Consider the following 18,240-nt stretch of genomic DNA (forward strand, 5'->3'; position numbering starts at 1 on the left):
GCCCGCACAGAATCCTTCAAAGAAGATGCTGCAAGTTGTTTTTACAGAACCGCTGTGCAAACGTCCAAAAAAAATTCTGTATGTCATGTGGGAGCCAGGGCGGCTTTGAACTTCGAGCAGCAAATACGGAAAATGTTTTATGGACATTGTACTTCACAATGCATATGAACTAAAGTGGAGAAGAAAACAAAAACCGGCAAACCCCTATCCTTGGCGAAGGATGGAAGGAGCCGGCGGCCAGGCCGTGGTGGGTGGGACGGCGGGCCCCAGAGTGGGCGTGCACCGGTGGGCCTCGGGCGGGAGTTGTGTGCAGCTTTAAGTTAAGCTAGAGGACCGGCGCGAAGCTTCCTCCCTCCGGAGAGGGTAGAGGAGGAATCCCTGAGCAGAGCGGGCCATGGTGGCTTACTTCCTCCCGCGCGGGCTGTTGCGGAGCCTCCGGGGAAGTCTGAGCCGGGCCGCGTCCGGAGAGGAGAGGCTGCTGCCGGCAGCAGCAGCCAGGAGGGCTGCCTGGTGCAGGGACTACAGCAGCGGTGAGTGCCAAGGCGAGGGGGTCGCTTGAAAGTTTTAGCTGCGGCAAACAACCGAATACTCCACAGAAATAAATAAAAAAGTCGCTTTTTACCTACCTAGGAAAAAACTGTAGATACCGCAAATGTTAACACCCGCAAGAAGAAGCTTGCAGCGGAAAACCCGCCTCCCCCTCTTTTAAGTTCGGAGTCCCCCCGCCCCCATTGGACTGCCTCATAGTTCTTGAGACATTCAGAGCCTGGACGCCTCTTTAGTAAGTTACCATTTGGCTGGTTAATGATGCATTATGCTGCGCAGTGCTATTCAGGGGCTATGCACAATAGAATTCTGTCAATAGACCGCTACGCTCGTAAAAAAAAAAAACGCGAGTTTTTTTTTTTTTGTAAATGAGGCTAACTCCACCTTCAACCCCTTCTTCCCCAGTGAACGCTCATTTAATTGAGCCTTTAGATCCCACACCAAAGGCAGCCTGCGTGGGGGCAGTTACATCGCGGGGAAGACCTATTATGACACGTGCTTTTTAGCTTCGGTTGCCCGTGTCTGCTGAGCTATGTCTGTTGTTCGGGGGGGGATGTAGTTTGACGTCTTCTGGAAAGAACCCAACCCCCCCGCCTCCTTCCACTGCCTTTCCTGTAACGTGGAGACAGGGTTTTGTGTTATCTACAGACGGGGTGTCCCCTCTTCTCCCCCTCTCTGCCGACCCCTGAGCCTTTCCCTCGCCCACGGAGAGCACGTGGGCAGAAGCTGCCACATCACTTGCAAGTCCCAGGGAGTGCTGCCTGTCACCGGATGGGTCGGGCTCGCCAGTGTTTGGACCCGCCCTGTGCAACTACATAATTCTAAGCAACCCGCGTCTAATTTACACTCTCGCGTTCCTTACCGTGGCTGATGCTTTAATGATCATTTTGCTCTGAGGCGCACATAGTAAGGTTGTGGCATACGATATAATCCAATGCGTAAAGAATCTTTGAAAGCACGCGATGGTTGTAGTTTTTTTTATTATGCCGAAAAAAAAGTTGGCCGCGTGTATCTTTATATATAAAGTTGTATGTATGTTTGTCTGTCCGGCACCGTTGAACCCACGGTTACCAGATGTTGCGTGGGATTGCTCATTTGTCTGGGGTAAGATTGTAGTTTGTTTAGATGCAAAAAATCCACTCCGTAGACACCCTCATTTACTGATGCTCACCCCAATTCACTACAGTAGGAGGCAAAATTTGGTATCTAAGCAAAACGTTCCATATATTGTTTATTCCTTTCAAATGTATTACTACTGCATACTGTTCAATACGGGCAGTACAGTGTCTTCCTAAATATCTTTAATTCTCAAGATTTCCGCCCATCCGCCTCCAACTCCCTTGGGGCCATTCACTTCACCAAGCAACGAGTTGGTGGTAGATCTTTCTTCTGCTGGGGCCTCCCTCTGGATCAACCTCCCTGCCTCTCTGAAACTTGAGGAACCATCTCCGGTTCCGGAAGCACCTTAAGACCTTCCTCTTTGCTTCTGCTTTCTCTCCTCCCCTCCTGTTCTGATCTCCTGTCTGAAACTGCACTGGTTACCTTGCAACCCTCTGATCTCGGGCCCAGGTCCCCTCCCCCGTCATCTGCACACCTGCACTGCCCCCTAGCAGCCCTTGCACTAGGGGACTGTCTCTAGGCCCCTACCATCACTTGACATCTGATGTCACTTTTTATTTAATGTTTTTATATTGTACTGTCCATTTCACCTGGTCTAGTAAGATCGTTGTCTGTCTTCTGTTCCCCCTCCCTTGCCTTGTCGCACCTTGAAACACTTGTTTGGGCGCATTAAAAATGCCTTATCGTATCAAAGCATTTTTAAAAGGAATTAAAAAAACAATTACTTTTTTTATCACCCCACTCCAAATATGGGAAATGGCAAGGTTACAGTTTAAGTTAATTTACGAGAAGAGAGCACAATCAATCTTTCTTTGATATTTTCTCAAATGTGATGAAGCCATTGAGTGACTGAAACATGGCGCACAAAAAACAAACGTCACTAGCTATGATGCTATGATGTGGCATTTATAACGTGCCTATACACAAGTGTTTCAAGGCGCAACGAGGCAAGGGAGGGGGAATAGGGGAAGACCAACAACGATCTTACTAGGCCAAGTGTCATTCAGATTGCGCAAGTGCATGGGAAGGGGAAAGGTAAAAGTGCGAGGGGGAAGGGAGAGGGGAAATTGTGGTACATGGGATAGTTGAATAATAAGATGGTAAACGGCCAGGTGGTGCCAACTGCAAGGTAAGTGCAGACAAAGTGCTGGTAGGGGGACTGTAGAGATACAGAAAACAGTCCCCAGGTGCAAGGGTTGCCAGGGAGGCAGTGCAAGTGTGCAACTGGCGGGGCCTGGGCCCGAGATCAGAGGGTGGCCAGGTAACCAGTGCAGTATCAGCCAGGAATTCAGCAGGGGAGAGGGGGAGAGAAAGCAGAAGCAAAGACAAAGGTTTTGAGGTGCTTCCAGAACCAGAGATGGTTCTCCTTGAGTTTAAGGGAGATAGGAAGGCTATACCAGAGGGAGGCCCCTGCCGACGACAGATATCTACCACCAACTCGTTGCTTGGAGAAGTGACTGACCCTGAGGGAGTTGGAGGCGGATGAGCGAAGAGCTCGAGAAGGAAGATATTTAGGAAGACAGAGTTGAAGTTATTGCGGCCCCAGGCCTTGTGGACAATCCAGAGGGTTTTCAACTTGATCCTGGCAGCCACTGGGAGCCAGTGCAGAGATTTCAGTCCTGGAGAGAGATGATCCCTGGGCTTCAGGTCAAGGACAAGTCTCGCAGTCCTGTTTTGGATAAGTTGCGGAGGGCACAGACTAGAGGCAGGGAGTTTTAGATAGAGGCTGTTACAGTAGTTCAGCCTAGAGAGAACCAGGGCTCTGGAGACAGTGAGCTTCTGGGGGAAGGAGAGGAAAGGAAGAATACCTCTAAGGAGGTGCAGCTGGTAGTGTGACTTCTTAGAGACGTCAGAGATGTGAGGAGAGAAGGAGAGGGTGGAGTCTAAGATGACCCTGAGGTTTTTAGCCTTGCAGGTGGGGGAGCGGGAAGAGGGCCATCTGATGCAAAGCGAAAATCAATATCAAGAACTTCTGAAACACCACAACAAAAAGCACAACCTGCCGACCTGGGGACAAGAGCAACTTTTTCCAGGGCAAATGAGATGCCAGAGCAAACTGAAGCAAGACTTGCTGACATGAGCACAAGAGCAACACCTTCCAGGGCACATGAGACACCACTCGATCAGGACACTGGCAGTGCCGGGTATCCCAGCTAGTGTTTTATATTTCCAAAGTAGACCATTTCTTACTGGGCGCTTTTTTTTCTTTATGGCAATCTTTTTCAAAGCATATTTTGTTTGTATTTTGTTTTTACTGACGCTTGGAAGGACTCATAGAAGGCAGTAGGTGGCGTCATAGGCATCTCTAGAGGAGGAAAAAGGGGGGTCAATGGCCACCCTATTGGTTGCCGCCCCCAACTTTAACTGCTGAGGGTTTTCCCTCCCAGTGCTGAGCCATTTTTTGGATATTTTGGTATGTTGGCATTCATTTCTTGTTACAAGTGATATCCTGGCCAAACATGTAGTTGGTCGTTACACCACCAAAGACGGTTTGTCTAATGGTGATGTTCCTAGCCCTAGTGTGTACCCAGGATGTCTATTCCTAATGTTTGCGCACACTCTTGGGGCGGATAATCGGTAAGTCTTTGTTTTGTAGTCTCGTATCTATGATATTTTATGTCGCCCTGGACATACTTTTTAAACGGTAGGTACTTCAACTAAAGGCTTGTGGCTCATGTTGCTGATAAAGTGCTTCCCCTAATTGAGCCACCTAAAGCATTCCGCTTCTCACACGGCCGCAAGCAACTTTGACCGAGTAGCTAGATTCTGCTTCAGTCACAGACCTCTATGCATGGCAAATGACCCTTCAACATAGTGTTTTCAGAAAGTATGCCATCTAGAGGCTTCCCATTGGTGATGACTGCCTTCCCTGGATCTTTCTCTCCCAAATTGGGAGCTTTACAAATTCTATCCTTTATCATTCTCGCCACATATCATTGAGCACACCATACACATTTGGTCTTTTTGAGCTGGTGGCTGAGTGATGCAGTTTTTTTTTTTTACACCTACTGAAGAACTGAGTCACACCAAGGAAAGGGTACACCTCATCCTTTCTATTTGGGCATTGGAACGTCCTTAATGCCCTTCATAGTTTCCTCTCTGGGTACCTTTTGCCAGCTATCGGATAACCCATGTATTCTACTTCGCACCCTAAACTTGCATTTGTTGGCTTTTATGGTCCACATCCTGGCCTTCAATGTACATAGTGCAGCATGTAACAGATAATCATGGTCCTGACTACTGTAAACTAGGATGCCGTCCTTGTATGCAAAGGTGAGTGAAATCCCTTGAAGGCTGTGGCTCCTTACTCTTTGGAACACTACAGCCACAGATTGCCCAGACTTTGTCCTGCGGTAGCGATGGACTAATGTGTGTATGGAAGAAAGTGATCTTCTCTCCTGCGTCAGTGGTATTTGACGATGACCAGTCATTTACACTTATTTGCACCATACATGCCTGGGACTGTCCATATATATGCCTGGGTAGGACTGTCAGTTTCCTTTCTTAGTACAGGCTTTCTTCTTGAGTAGAATGGTCTTCTTGGCTCCGGGAACATGCACTTTGGTATTGTGGCCCCAGCTGGTCACTTTAATCTTATGGCTTTTCAGTGGCTTTGATTCTATTGGACGTAGCGAGAGCAAATGACTACCACCTCACACTGATCAGATTTCCAGTTAAAATGGTTTATACTATGCCCAGCTGTGCCATAGAAAATATTGTGGAACTTTGGCTGTATGTCAAGGAGTGAAAAGTAGGACAATTGTACTTATCAATAGAATCACCCCAACCTGAAGTCATTAACCAGTTCCAGTATGCAAGTGAAATTTTCTGCATAGCAGCTAACTGGTTTCTAAAACCCCATTGATTTTTATCAACTCGTTCTAGTGTAAATGATGTATAGCTGTTGAACTGTACTGTTAATTACCACTGGGGCAAACGGGTCTGTCAGCGGTGAAGGCAGTTCCTACTTTGGGACAAGCAGGGGCTGACCAAGGACTAACAAAAATACTGAACAATCGATCGACTTATAAAGTACTAACGTGTTAAATGCACAGTTCGTGAACAATTCTGTGCACTATGAGTGATTTCAATCAGGTACACACCCAAGTCTTGTCCAGCATGTAGTGTGCAAATGAAACCCTTATTTATTTTCATCTATGTTCAATATTCTGAATGATATACCACTCCTATCACACCCTCCTGTGATATACCACTCATATCACACCCTCCTCAAAATACCCCCCAGGTTAAACTGAACCAGGAATCAGGCTAGCTGTAAAGGTAATTTGTTTATTTAGAGTTTAAAATCACAATATATCTTTAATAGGTAACAACAAAAACCAATGGGGTGACGGGAAAAATGAATAATATCTTTAATGCACTAGGAATGAAGTAATGAACACAAAAAGAATGCAGCAAAGAAAATAATACTTCAGAGTTGGTTTGGAACAGATAGCACTATGGTTAGGGGTTCCCCTTGCAACACCTATCAAACCACCAATAGGCAATTTAAATAGATATGAGGAGAGAGTAGGTATTCAGGAATAATGCAGACCAAACAGAATATCACTCCCACCTCCCCCCCCACCTTAAACTCAAGAGAAAAACGGATTTTACTTATCACTTATCAGAATGGCTTTGAAATTGGTTGAGCAAAAACACAAAATATGTTCAAAATGCTTAAATTATTATAAATTCCTACAGGAGCCGCTTTGAACAGATGCAAGCATTCACACTTGTAAAACTTTTCCAAATGTCAATTTGCGGCAAACTTTTACCTATGCGATTGATAGAACAGGTCAATCGCACTGTTTCGCAATGCGATTTTGAGTTGTAGATGTAGCAGAGGATGTTGGGTACAAGTGGGCGTTGAAATTTCTCTTCCATCCTAAAAACTGTGGGAGTTTTAGGTTTTAGTGAGAGGTGTTTTTCGAAAATAAAGACACGAATTTGAACAAGGACTTCCGTTTAGAATCAGAAAATATGGCTTATGCTTTCATTCAAGGCTAGAGTGTTCAGGCTAGGCAACCAAGTCGGGACGAAGTAAGCTCTGAGACCGATTCATGACTTCAGTAACATCCTCATCACCTTCCCCCGGCGGCACCAGTCCAAACACTCAAAGTGGGATTTATGGATCAGAGTTGCACAAATAAAGATGACTATGAAAATGGCGCTTTAACAACTAGACAGAATAAGATAGCACTAAAGATTTTTGACACTGTTACTGGTCTTTATAGAAAGGATAGTTCAGAAATATAGGTGGGACAAGATAATGCAAGGTATACAATAGTTCTCTAGCGTCCTATTAATTAACTCACAATCCACTGGGATTTAAGATTTTAGGCCAGTCAAGATTCTCGTCAATGGATTGGGTCTATCAAGGAAAGACAGCACATCAGGCACGGGACAGGATCAGCTAGGATCAGCTAGGCCAGTCGCCAGAACTGCACAGGATCTGCCCCTTTTTGTTTCTGGATATTTCTGATCAGCGGGATTGCGAGTTCATCGGGCAAGCCTTTATGGTAGCAAGCCAGATAGTTTCAGGATGCTCTCCTACACCACAGCGCTTCACTGCATTGTAAGAATTATTTTGAGGATTGAGGCCTAACTGAAAATGGTTCAGCTACTGCTTGGCCTGGTCCTTGGCATCGGGATCTGGAAGAATGTTGAATGCTGGATCAGAGTGCTTCACTGGAATCAGAAGAGTGAGTGTCTGTGTTGTCAATTGTCTCTATTTATCCTTTCAAATGACTTCACAAAAATGGGTGTATGGACCAGCTTAGCTAAACTCACCCCTGTGGATTGGGATTCGATCAGAGCCTCATCTCTGCCTTGCATCTGAGCGATTGGATCAAGGATGGATTTATGGTTTGGCTTTTACAGTCCTTAGAAACCACGCCTCGCCACTAGTATCAAAATCAAATTTTGTCCTAAATACATTTATACATTTGTAACCTCTATGAAAATTACATACAAGGATTCCATATTTTATGTAGTATCTGTTCATCAAAATCCCGCCGCTGTGGGATCTTGTTTCGCCTTTTTGCAGAATTTTGTCAATTTCTTCATGAAAACAATTTCCAGCCTTTCTCAAAATTTCCACAAATGTGTTTACCGTAGGGATGTGTGTATAAAGTTTAACAATTGCAGCATAAATACTGTTCCCATAAAATCACATATCGCCATTCTTGTTCAGAATATGCTACACAGTTCCACCACATTTTGAAATGTAGTGGCAAAATTTAGACTAAATCTGCCCTTTTAATATTTTTCACCATTTCTGATAAGTTATGAGTCTCGAAAAATTGTTCATTACATGTTCTTAGCAACAAATGATCCGCCTTTTGTCTCTCCCTGGAGCTCAAGGAGTAGCCCCCACCTTTGGGAACCTTCTGCAAGCCAAGTTTACGACCTCTTCACACGTCCATTTCCCGGCCTGGAGAATCTGCCATTGTTCAGTCTCTGGCTGCAGACAAGTCTGTCCTACCTCACAATTCTCATATGTCAGTGAGTATCTGCTGAGAGGAATGCCCTCTTTTGCAGCCCAGCCAGGCTAATTTATTCTTGCTTTCTTGACTTAAAATCCAACAGAAAACAAACTTGTTGCATCAAATGACATAGATAAATTACTTTCTTTGATTTTAACCTACGGGATCAAAAACTACTGAATCTGTGTTTCTTTCAGCAACAATCCTTTTATATTTGCTAATCCGGCAAACTTTTACTTTAAATAACTTTGAAGTTTCACCAGGAGAGCCCATTTGACAGGAACCGTCATTCACAGGCAATCCAGTTTTTTTGAAAAATGTTTTGCTCTTAACCTTTCAGGACTTTGTACATTCCCAGTGCATCCTTAGGTTAAATGAATTTTAGCCCTAAGCAAGATTTTGAGTGTTGGGAAGTGTTGTGTACAGGCATTTTGGAGTTTTAGCAGCAAAGTAAATGCCATTTACAGGCGAATTTTGGTGGAGTTTCACTCGAAAGCGCTGTTTTTCCCTCTGCACTCTGTTTGCTTGTCATGGAGCCCACGGGCACTTTTTCTGCAGCATGTGCTCTATTCCATCATACATGCACCATGGGTGGCAGGTGTTGCAGCCATCTTTGTGTGTGTTGAAACGCAGTTTTTGCCGCATAGTATAGCAGAATGGGTCAATGCATCCCACAAATATATGCTTCAACAGATGCACCTGCCCCACAGCCACCCAAGTATTTCAAAACGGGCACAGATGTGTTCACATTAACAAATGTACAAATCACTTGTACCCCCGCACATCATTTTGAAGTGAACACATCAGGAAGAGCAAAACAAGTGTCTGAACGTGATTCATGTGAGTTGCATCATCTTACAAGCCCTGCTAGTAGTACAGGATGAATTGCTAAAGACTGCGGACCAAGGGGAGCTTGCCCTCCTGGTTATTTTAGACTTATCCGCAGCCTTTGATACAGTAAATCATCAAATCCTCCTGGAACAACTACAGGAGGTAGGAAGAGTATCTGATTTAGCATTGAAATGGTTTAGGTCCTTTCTGACCAACCGTCAACAGGGGGTGAGAATGGGGGAGTTCCTGTCGGACCTTATTTGCTTGAACTGTGGGGTTCCACAGGGATCCTCCCTGTCCCCACTGTTGTTCAATTTGTATATTCGGCCATTACTTGAAATTCTGAGACGCTATGGGCTGAATTTTCATTCATATGCCGATGACACCCAGATCTTCATACGAATCGGCAAATTTCAGGAGGCGTTTAACAAACTAGGGCTTTGCCTGGAAGAAATAGGCAGCTGGATGTCCAAGAATTATTTGCAACTCAATGCTGCTAAAACTGAATTAATTCTATTTGGACCTAAAAACCGGTTGCCAGCAGCCAAGAAGCTGCCTATTCTATTACTCTTGGGCAAGAGTCTTAAATTTGTATCCAAAGTAAAAAATCTGGGTTGTATGTGGCAAGAAGACCTGGGCTGTGAAGCTCAGGTGGGAGCCAAGACTAAAGCAGTACATTTTGTCCTCCGAATGCTACGTCAAGCACTCCCCTATATACCAACCAAAGATCATGCATCTGTGGTAGGAGCTTTAACTAGTGCCCACTTAGACTATTGCAATAGTCAATTGTTGGGTAATCCTACCAAACCGCTTCAGAGGGCACAAAATGCGGCCATCAGACTAATATTTAGGTTGAGGAAAACTGATCATGTTTCACCTTTTTGCCAGAAGCTACATTGGCTATCAGTCGATGATCGTATCAAATTCAAGACAGCTTGCATTGTCTATAAATGTGTTAATGGCATTGCTCCCCTGTATTTACAAGAGCTAATACAGCCATATCAACCTATGAGACAACTGCGATATTGTGACGGACATCTCCTTACTATCCCTCACTCGGTTTTCATAACCAGAGGTGACAGAAGATTCTCCGTCTTTAGTCCCAGGTTGTGGAATTCTCTGCCGCTATCACTAAGAACTATAAGCTCACTTCAATTTTGCCAGGCACTGAAGACTTTCCTTTTTAGGTAGATGGTCCTATTTCATCTGGGATCTTTCTCTATTTTTTTAATCTACCTTTAGTTGTGTCATCTGCGCCGATATACGGTTCACTTCGTTTGGTGCGCTTTATAAATGTAAAAAGATCAAAAATCAAATCAAGTAGTGCATAGAGGCAATGGGTGCAATAACTCACTGCACCATGGCTTTGATTTTCAATACTTTAGCCCTCCCTCTCCCATCCCTTCTTCATTGATAGGTTTTCAAGGAGCATTTCCAACACACCCTTTTGACCATTCAGTAACGTCCACGTGGAAACAGTGATCTACCTTCGCCTTCCATTAATGATCTAGACATAACATTGATTTTCCAAATTGGACTCGCTGCTCACTTTGCCAAGCTCTTGCTGGCCACCTGCCAACAAAATGCTGTCACTCTTTTGCCCCCTTTTATTGGTGGGCAGAAAGTATTTGGAATTATTTTGAGAGCACGCCCCAGCTGCTTTAGTCCCCATAATGCTGTTTGTACTGCTGTTCTGCAGTTGTAATAAAAATGTACTCTTCACCTGATTGCCTTCCACCCCTTTCTTGCCTCACTTGCATTCATTTAATCGAAACCATCCTTCGCTCACACTAGAGTATCAGTCAACATGGACACACATTTTGGTTACAATGCATGCACCAGCCTAGGTTTCCAAGTGTCCAGCCAATGTTGTGATGAGGAGTCGAATGATAGGCCCCTATGCAGCCCAGGAGCTCTGTGCTAAGAGGGCCCCTGCATTCTTCATGCATGCAATCAAACCACTTGAGTGCACAGTGATTACCGTGATCATGTGGGCCCAGTTCCAGGGCATTTCCTTGAGAAAATCTGGAAATACTTGGGACACTACGAGTTTAATGGCGTAGAATATTATGAAAGTTGGTTTCAGAATGGAGGTGAGGTTGGATATAAATAGTGATGGAGTCTGAGTATTGCTGAGGGAGAGGAAAATCCTGCCGTAGTAAGGGAGTAAGAGCAGAAACAAGAGGTAGCGCAAGGGGCACAAGACGTGGCAAGGAGGTGAGCTGCGGATGTTTGGAGGGAGTGAGATAGGCGGATAGATTTGGCATGTCTGTGTATCGTTTTCAAGATGATACAAATGAGTTTATACTTTGCCCCTGTCTCATAGATAACCAGCCTAACTGACTATGGGCGGGGTGGGGGAGGTGGAAGTGGAGTGGGGAAGGTTAAAGATTGTATGGAAGGCAAAGTTGAGGACTTTGCAGAGCAGTGAAAAAGCATAATTGGGAAGGCCATAGAGGCGACTGGTATACCTTTCCTCAAGGCACTTATTTTCCATTGTTCGCCATGAGTTTACAGGCAGGTGGAAGACTACACCCCCTAGATTATATTTTCACAATGAATGTGTCTTCTGCCAGACATGGTCATCACTTTTTCCTTTCATTGTTCTTACTGATAATGTGCCTTAGTGCTATATACAGAATCTGCACACTGATGCAAGTCACCACCTCAACTGCTCCTCGCCTCCACAAGATCAATCTGCACATACATCGGTACCGCCAGAGCTATGTTCTGCTCGGATCAGATTGTCGTATACATTGGAGGTTATCCTATCCACCCACACAGCGGTCCTGCCCTTGCCACCACTGTTCAGTACATTCACCAATTGGCTTGCCAAGGTTTCTATGCAGCAATCTTTGCTTCCATGCACCATCTAATATTCCTCTGCAGCCTATGTACAAGTGACGATTTCACGTTAAATCGTGGAGTGTGTAGTCGACTGCATATGAGGAGCAAATGCATCAGCGTGATCCAGATCTTGTGTTGGACACTCCCATGCCATTAGCAGTTGCTTTCACCACGGGCACATAAGCCAGTATGATTCAAAGGGCTTGGATCCTCATTCCCATTAAAAACTTCCCCATGTGAAATAGTGGAGTCAGAATGTCACGCTTTATGGCAAAGATGGGTACAATTCAAAATGTGCATATTTTGCGAAAAGGGTTCAGTTGCTTACATGTCATGTGCATCACTGAGCGTGGCAATTGATCCAGGTCATGACTGATCTCCTTATTTGAGATAATGACTTGCCTCCCGGCGCAAGAACTAGTTGGGTCCTATCCTTTATGAACAATTCCTAAATGAGGCTTGTAGCACCTTTTTGCGATCTTTTCTCGACCTTTTAAATGTGCTTAAGACAGGGGAAAATGAACCCGATTGATTGCGTCCTGAAAGGTAAACCACTGAATGGGTGGGGGCAATTGGTTTGGGCAAAAGTTGAGGGCACAAAAAATGTCTACCAAGAGGTACCTGATGGTACAGGACTGACATTAGTGGAAATCTGCACCTCGGGTTCAGTGAGTTTTGGCAGATAGACTCAACTGAGGCTACAAATAACACTTGTTAACTTTCAACTAAATGAAGGCCAAGTAAAAATATCAGCCAGTGGCTTTCATATCCGTATCCTCCTGCGCGTTTTCAAATTGGTAGATGTCACACTACACGTAAACTTCCAACTTTGTCATGAACTGGCGCACCACACTGCACCTCCTAATTTCATGTTGGAAGCCTTTACGCCCCACTGCATATGCCTATGCATTATCCTCTAGCACGCGTTAGTGTTGCCTATGTCCCCCTTCGGTACTTGCTTTTTGCACTGCTGAGGCCCTCCCATCATTTCGAAACTGCATTCTGCCCTTTGTCACTGTATGCTTTTTAAAAACGTTTGTATTGCCGAAAAATAGTTGCAGAACGGACTCTCCTTGCCATTGGGGTAGTAGGTGAAGTCTGGGCGCACTGAAATGTAGTGGGGGGTGGGAGGGACTAGTCTTTGCTGGGTGTCGGGGTCGTCCCTTAGTCATCCAAAGCGTGAGAGGGTTTGGGATTCCGGGTCGTGATGCTTGTAGAGGGCGGGAATGCAAAACCTGACCTGGCTTATCGCTGCTGAACGAGGCCATGCACCCGCAGGAAACTGCTCTAGTTCTATGGAAGGTGTTGAATGAATCCTAACCTCGGGCATTGCTCTAGGCAACCCCCAGGCCATACTTAGCCGCATTTTCCATTCAAAGGGGAGAAACGGGCAGATGCGCTTTTGTCCCAACCCTGGAAAAACCAGTTCAGCCTGAACTGCGGGGTCACATCCACTGAAATGCTGCACTGACAGAACGTGGAAGGGGAGGGCGTGCATTGTGGAAAGCGGTGTATTAGCACATATTGGGACAATGTGAACTCTTACCCAAAATGTATATTCACTCGTGTATCTTAAATTCCATTGAACTATTTCTGGAAAAATGTGTTGTACTGACCAGTGCCCTGCCCATGAAAGAGCTGATCGTACTTGATTCAATCCAGTAAGTGTTTCTTAACTTTACCGATCATAGCACAATGCACATGGCAGGCAATAGATCCGGTGATCTCACTGTGTGTGTGATCTTAATACGGGCACCACAATGATTTATTTATTTGAAAGGTGCCGAAAGCCTGTGGGCATCGGGGCGCCCAACTGATTAAAACTGAAAGAAAAAACAAATTCCCCAAACCTCTTGCAGGGTTAATATTTCTGGTTGCAACTACTAATCAGACATGCAAGTCACTCACCCCCTGGCATAAATGCCAGTTCTCCAAAAGCACACGACACAATGTTCTCATAAGGAGCGCACCTTTTTATCTTTCCCTATTTGGATTAGAATCTGTTTAAAGCACATCAAGCCCTGTACAAACCACAGGCAGTAACTACCACGTTTCGGGTACAAATCATGTCTATTCTGGACGGACAAGCGAGTTCTCGGTTTGGGGAAAAAGAAACTGCATATATTTTTGTAGAGCTGATTAAAATGGAATTGGGTTCTTATAACACTCTTAATCCCTCTGAGCCTGTGACTGGTATTCGAACCCGTGCTGCTCGGCGTGGTCTTGCTTCCATAGCTATCCTCCCTGTCCAACATGTTTAAAAGGTAACTTCGCAATAATGTGCTTGTTTGGCTTCCTTCAGGAATAAGATTCCCACCGCTTTTGCCCTTGTCCATTCTTGTGAGGATGGTCTTTGAGGAGTGAATCGAGCAAATCCACCCTAAGGGATGTCATCTGCAGTGCTAATTGGCGATCACCATTTCAGTGTTGTAATAGGTTGGTCACCTTTGCTGCGGCAGTTGGGGGGAGGGGGGGGATAACTGCCGCCACGTTTTGGCTGAAATATTCCTTTCTGCAGGGACCAGTCATCAGCTGGTTTGTGTGATGAATCAACTTCTGAGGCACCAGTGGTCCGGAGATTAATATCCATTTCTAAACCATCGAACAGCCCCACACCCCTAGTACACCAGAAGGGATCCGAACAGATTGCAAACACAAGCAAAATATAAATCTCCTTGTGCAATTTTGGTAACGTGGACTGAACAGCAGGCTCTTTTCTGAAAGGTTGTGGATCGCTGATTATTTGCAACAAAGTGAAAATACAATTATTACCAAATGATTAAAGAGACTGTGCAGTTAGTCGTATAAAAATATCTACTTTATTATCACAGCAGACAGTTCTAGCAACACTATGAAATGCAACCCACCTTGTAAAGGAATGCAGAGGACCATTTCAAAGAAGGAAAATGGAGGCACTGGATTCCGGTATAGTAAATAATCGCAATGGTTCAAGGATGCTTGGTTTCATCACCAAGGGAGCAATGGGTCATAAAATGTTCACAATATGACAGAATCACAATGTACCCTGTGCTTGTAGGTGTTCTTGGTGCTCGGCAGGGTCGAGTCGGTTTCAGGGCACTTTGCATCTTCAGGAGACAGCTGTGGGTATCGGGCGGCAACCATTTTGGAGAGTGAGGCTGCAAGCTGGCCTACACGGTGCCTCAGGGGTCGGGAATCTTTGTCTGCGTGCTGGTTGGTGGTTCTGAAGCACTGGCTGAGGTGTCTCCGAGGTCTTCAAGTGACTGCGGCGTAACAACAGTGAGCTTTCATTCGGTTGCAACTGGAGGAACTAGACTGGCTCGAAAATGTCTTTTGCGGCAGACATTGGTAGATGCTGGTCGAGGCATTTCTCCTAGCATCCTTAGTGGGCTTGTGTCCTTTAAGGCAGACAGCCAAAAGCTGAAGTGTTGAAGGCAGCTGCCTTGGTTTGGTTCAGAGACTCTCGGACCCTTCCCACCTAATGAAGCTTTCTGCAGAATCTAGGCGGGCACGCTGTGTGCTGGCTGGGTACCGGCTGTGGAGCTGCTGGAGGGTCCTCGGGATTCGGTATCGCCCTCTTTTCCCTGGAAGATATTTAGGGGAGGGATCTTGCTTCCCTCTTGGAGGTCCTGACCTTCTTCACTGGCGGAAGATGTAAGGCAGACTGTATCTTCAGCCAGGGTCCAATGATGAGTTGCTTCTGCTTCTGATGAAGGCTTTAGATCTGCCATCTTTTAAAGTCAAATGGACCACAGGTATTGGTATAGGCTAAGCCTACCATTCCTGCGCCCCACCATACTACTCTTATCATAGACATATGCTAGCTGCTTCACGCCGCCACTGCACCTCGGTACTAAGCACTTCAACATGACCATGTTGGACTCTGTTCGGCACATCAACTCTACATCGCCACTATCTCAGCTACCTCAGTCACCTCCCTGTCTGTTCTCTGACCCACAGCACAGCCCCAATTCCATATGCTTGCAACCTACATCACTCTTTAATCCTTACCTGAATGCGCCTGCTCTTTGCCTCGAGCACTTTGCTGTCAAACCTACTCCCAATCAACCATGTGCTCTTCACATTAGAAACTCAAGATTGGGCTCCAGATTTGCCCGTCACGCTCACCACTACGCATTTGCTCTGTCCGGCAGAACTAATTACCCACACTTAGGACCACGCACTGCAGTACCATCTCCACCTCATTACACACCTACTCAAGAGTCCCAAGCCACTAACTTACATCACGCCTCCAAAATATCCCCCATCAAGGGTGCCCTTATCAATGCCAGCTCCCTCTCGACTCAAGCACTTGATATAGCGGACTTCATAACGTCTCAAGACCTAGATTTCCTAGCTATCACTGAGACCTGGCTACATGCCGCGTCAGGACCCCACCTCACTTGCCATCCCGAATGACTACACCATTATCAGATGCGACCGCATATCCAATAAGGCCAAAGGTGGTGGTGTTGCGTTTATCCATAAGAAATCACTCGGCATGAGAATCTCATCGAATCAACAAATTCCATCGGCAGAACTCCTGTCGGTTAAACTCCCTATTTCGCATAATCAAACAGTTACCTTGCACCTCATCTACAGGCCACCAGGGCCTATCACTACTTTTGCAAATGACATCACATCTTTACTTGCAGATAAAACCAAAAGTAACTCACAAATCATTCTACTAGGTGACCTTAACTTGGGCCTACTCGACCCTAATGACACTAACGCCTTAGAAATTGCTGATTCACTCACATCTTCATGCTTCACCGACCGCATTTGCGAACCTACTCATAACAAGGGTAGCACTCTCGACTGTTTAGCAGATCTTTACTGCAACATTTCCTCAGTAATAAACTCACTGTGTGCCTGGTCTGACCACCACACCATCACCTTTAACATCTACCAACGCCCTAGTCCTAATATGGCACCACCCACTAGTACTAGAAACAAGATGCATAACTAGAGACAACCTTCTTCCTCACATCATACCCACTCTGAACAAGGTACTACAATCTTGCTCAGACCCTACAGTCCTTCTTGATACCTATAACAGCATCCTCAAAGCACTGGATGCCATTGCCCCTATTAAAACCAGGAAAGCCAAACCACTCGCCCACCTAAACTCGTGGTTAACACCACATCTGAGGATCCTACGCAAAGAAAAAAAGAAACTCCGAAGCCCGTTTGAAAAGTCACCCCTCTGACTCTAACAAGGACAGCTTTCTCATAGCGTCCCTCAACTATATAGAGGCCATCTCTATATAGTTGAGAATGAGACCTATAACAAACGTATCCTTCAAGCCAAATCCAACACAAGAACTTTTCAAGATCCTCAAAGAACTTGAAACCCCTACTACTCCCCCTGACAATTGTAGCAAAGATAGCACATGGTGCTCAAACATTCAAAAAGCACTCCTCGACAAAATGACACTCCGGCCAAAATAAATGCAAAAAAAGACAGTCTCAAATCCAACTCTCATCTTAACTCGCTCCTTAATAAAACTAATCAGACCTCTCACACTTTCAAACCATTCAGCTTCTCGCCCTTCACTATCATCGAGGCAGAGTACATCAACAACCCCAAACCCTCAAACTGCCAGGGTGACACTTGTCCCGCTCCCATCATAAAGGAGGCCTCCCATGAATTAGCCCCTTTCATCACATCACTGATAAACGGCTCATTTAGCTCGGGCATTCTGCCTGACAACTTGAAAGACCCATGGGTCATCCCCCTCCTGAAAAAACCCACCCTTGACCCAAGCATAGCAACCAATTACAGGCCAATCACAAGGGTGCTGTTTTTGCTAAAAATTCTTGACCATGCGGCCTACTTACAGATTCAGGCATACCTGGAACGTAATAACCTCGTCGGCCTTAGACAATCGGGCTTTCGCCCTAAGCACAGGACGGAATCGGCCCTGCTAGACCTAAAGATGCAAATATATGACCTGAAAGATAAGGGCAAAATCGCTCTCGATCTCTCGCCACCTTCGACTTGGTGAATCACCAAATTCTATGTCGACATCTCAAAATGGCAGCCCACTTCTCAGACAACGCTTCCACTTGGATCAGATCCTTCCTGGCCAATCGATCCATGAGGGTCTTTTCCCCTTCAACCTCAGCTCCACCTTTGCCAGTACTGTGTGGAGTCCCACAAGGGTCATGTGTCTCTCCCACGCTCTACAATGTGTTTACTAAACCTCTCTTCAATATCCTTGATTATCTGGGGGTCATTTACACTAATTATGCAGATGACACCAAGATACTCATCCCTATATTGGGAGACCTTGCAGCAGACACCAAAGCGTTTAACGAGGTGTACTTGGTCATTCAGGCCTGGATGGCCCAACATGAACTTTGTCTTAATGATGACAAGACCGAGCTCCTCATCCTGGGATCCACTCATCGACTTGGCAGACTAGAT

The 18,240-nt window shown here is 45.5% G+C and overlaps 1 protein-coding gene across 1 annotated transcript in view; it reads left to right on the top strand.

Annotated features, from left to right (window-relative positions):
• The first annotated feature begins 217 nt into the window (after nucleotides 1-217).
• The window catches only part of NME4 (NME/NM23 nucleoside diphosphate kinase 4), a 148,497-nt gene continuing 130,474 nt past the window's right edge, over nucleotides 218-18,240 (top strand). Inside the window, exon 1 of the mRNA XM_069646884.1 lies at nucleotides 218-530. Within this exon, the coding sequence (XP_069502985.1) occupies nucleotides 395-530 (136 nt within the window). The 5' untranslated portion in view covers nucleotides 218-394. The remainder of the gene's footprint in view (nucleotides 531-18,240) is intronic.

Source organism: Ambystoma mexicanum, chromosome 2q (assembly GCF_040938575.1).
Source record: "Ambystoma mexicanum isolate Mex_15411 chromosome 2q, UKY_AmexF1_1, whole genome shotgun sequence".
In the NCBI taxonomy this organism is placed as follows: Eukaryota; Metazoa; Chordata; class Amphibia; order Caudata; family Ambystomatidae; genus Ambystoma; species Ambystoma mexicanum.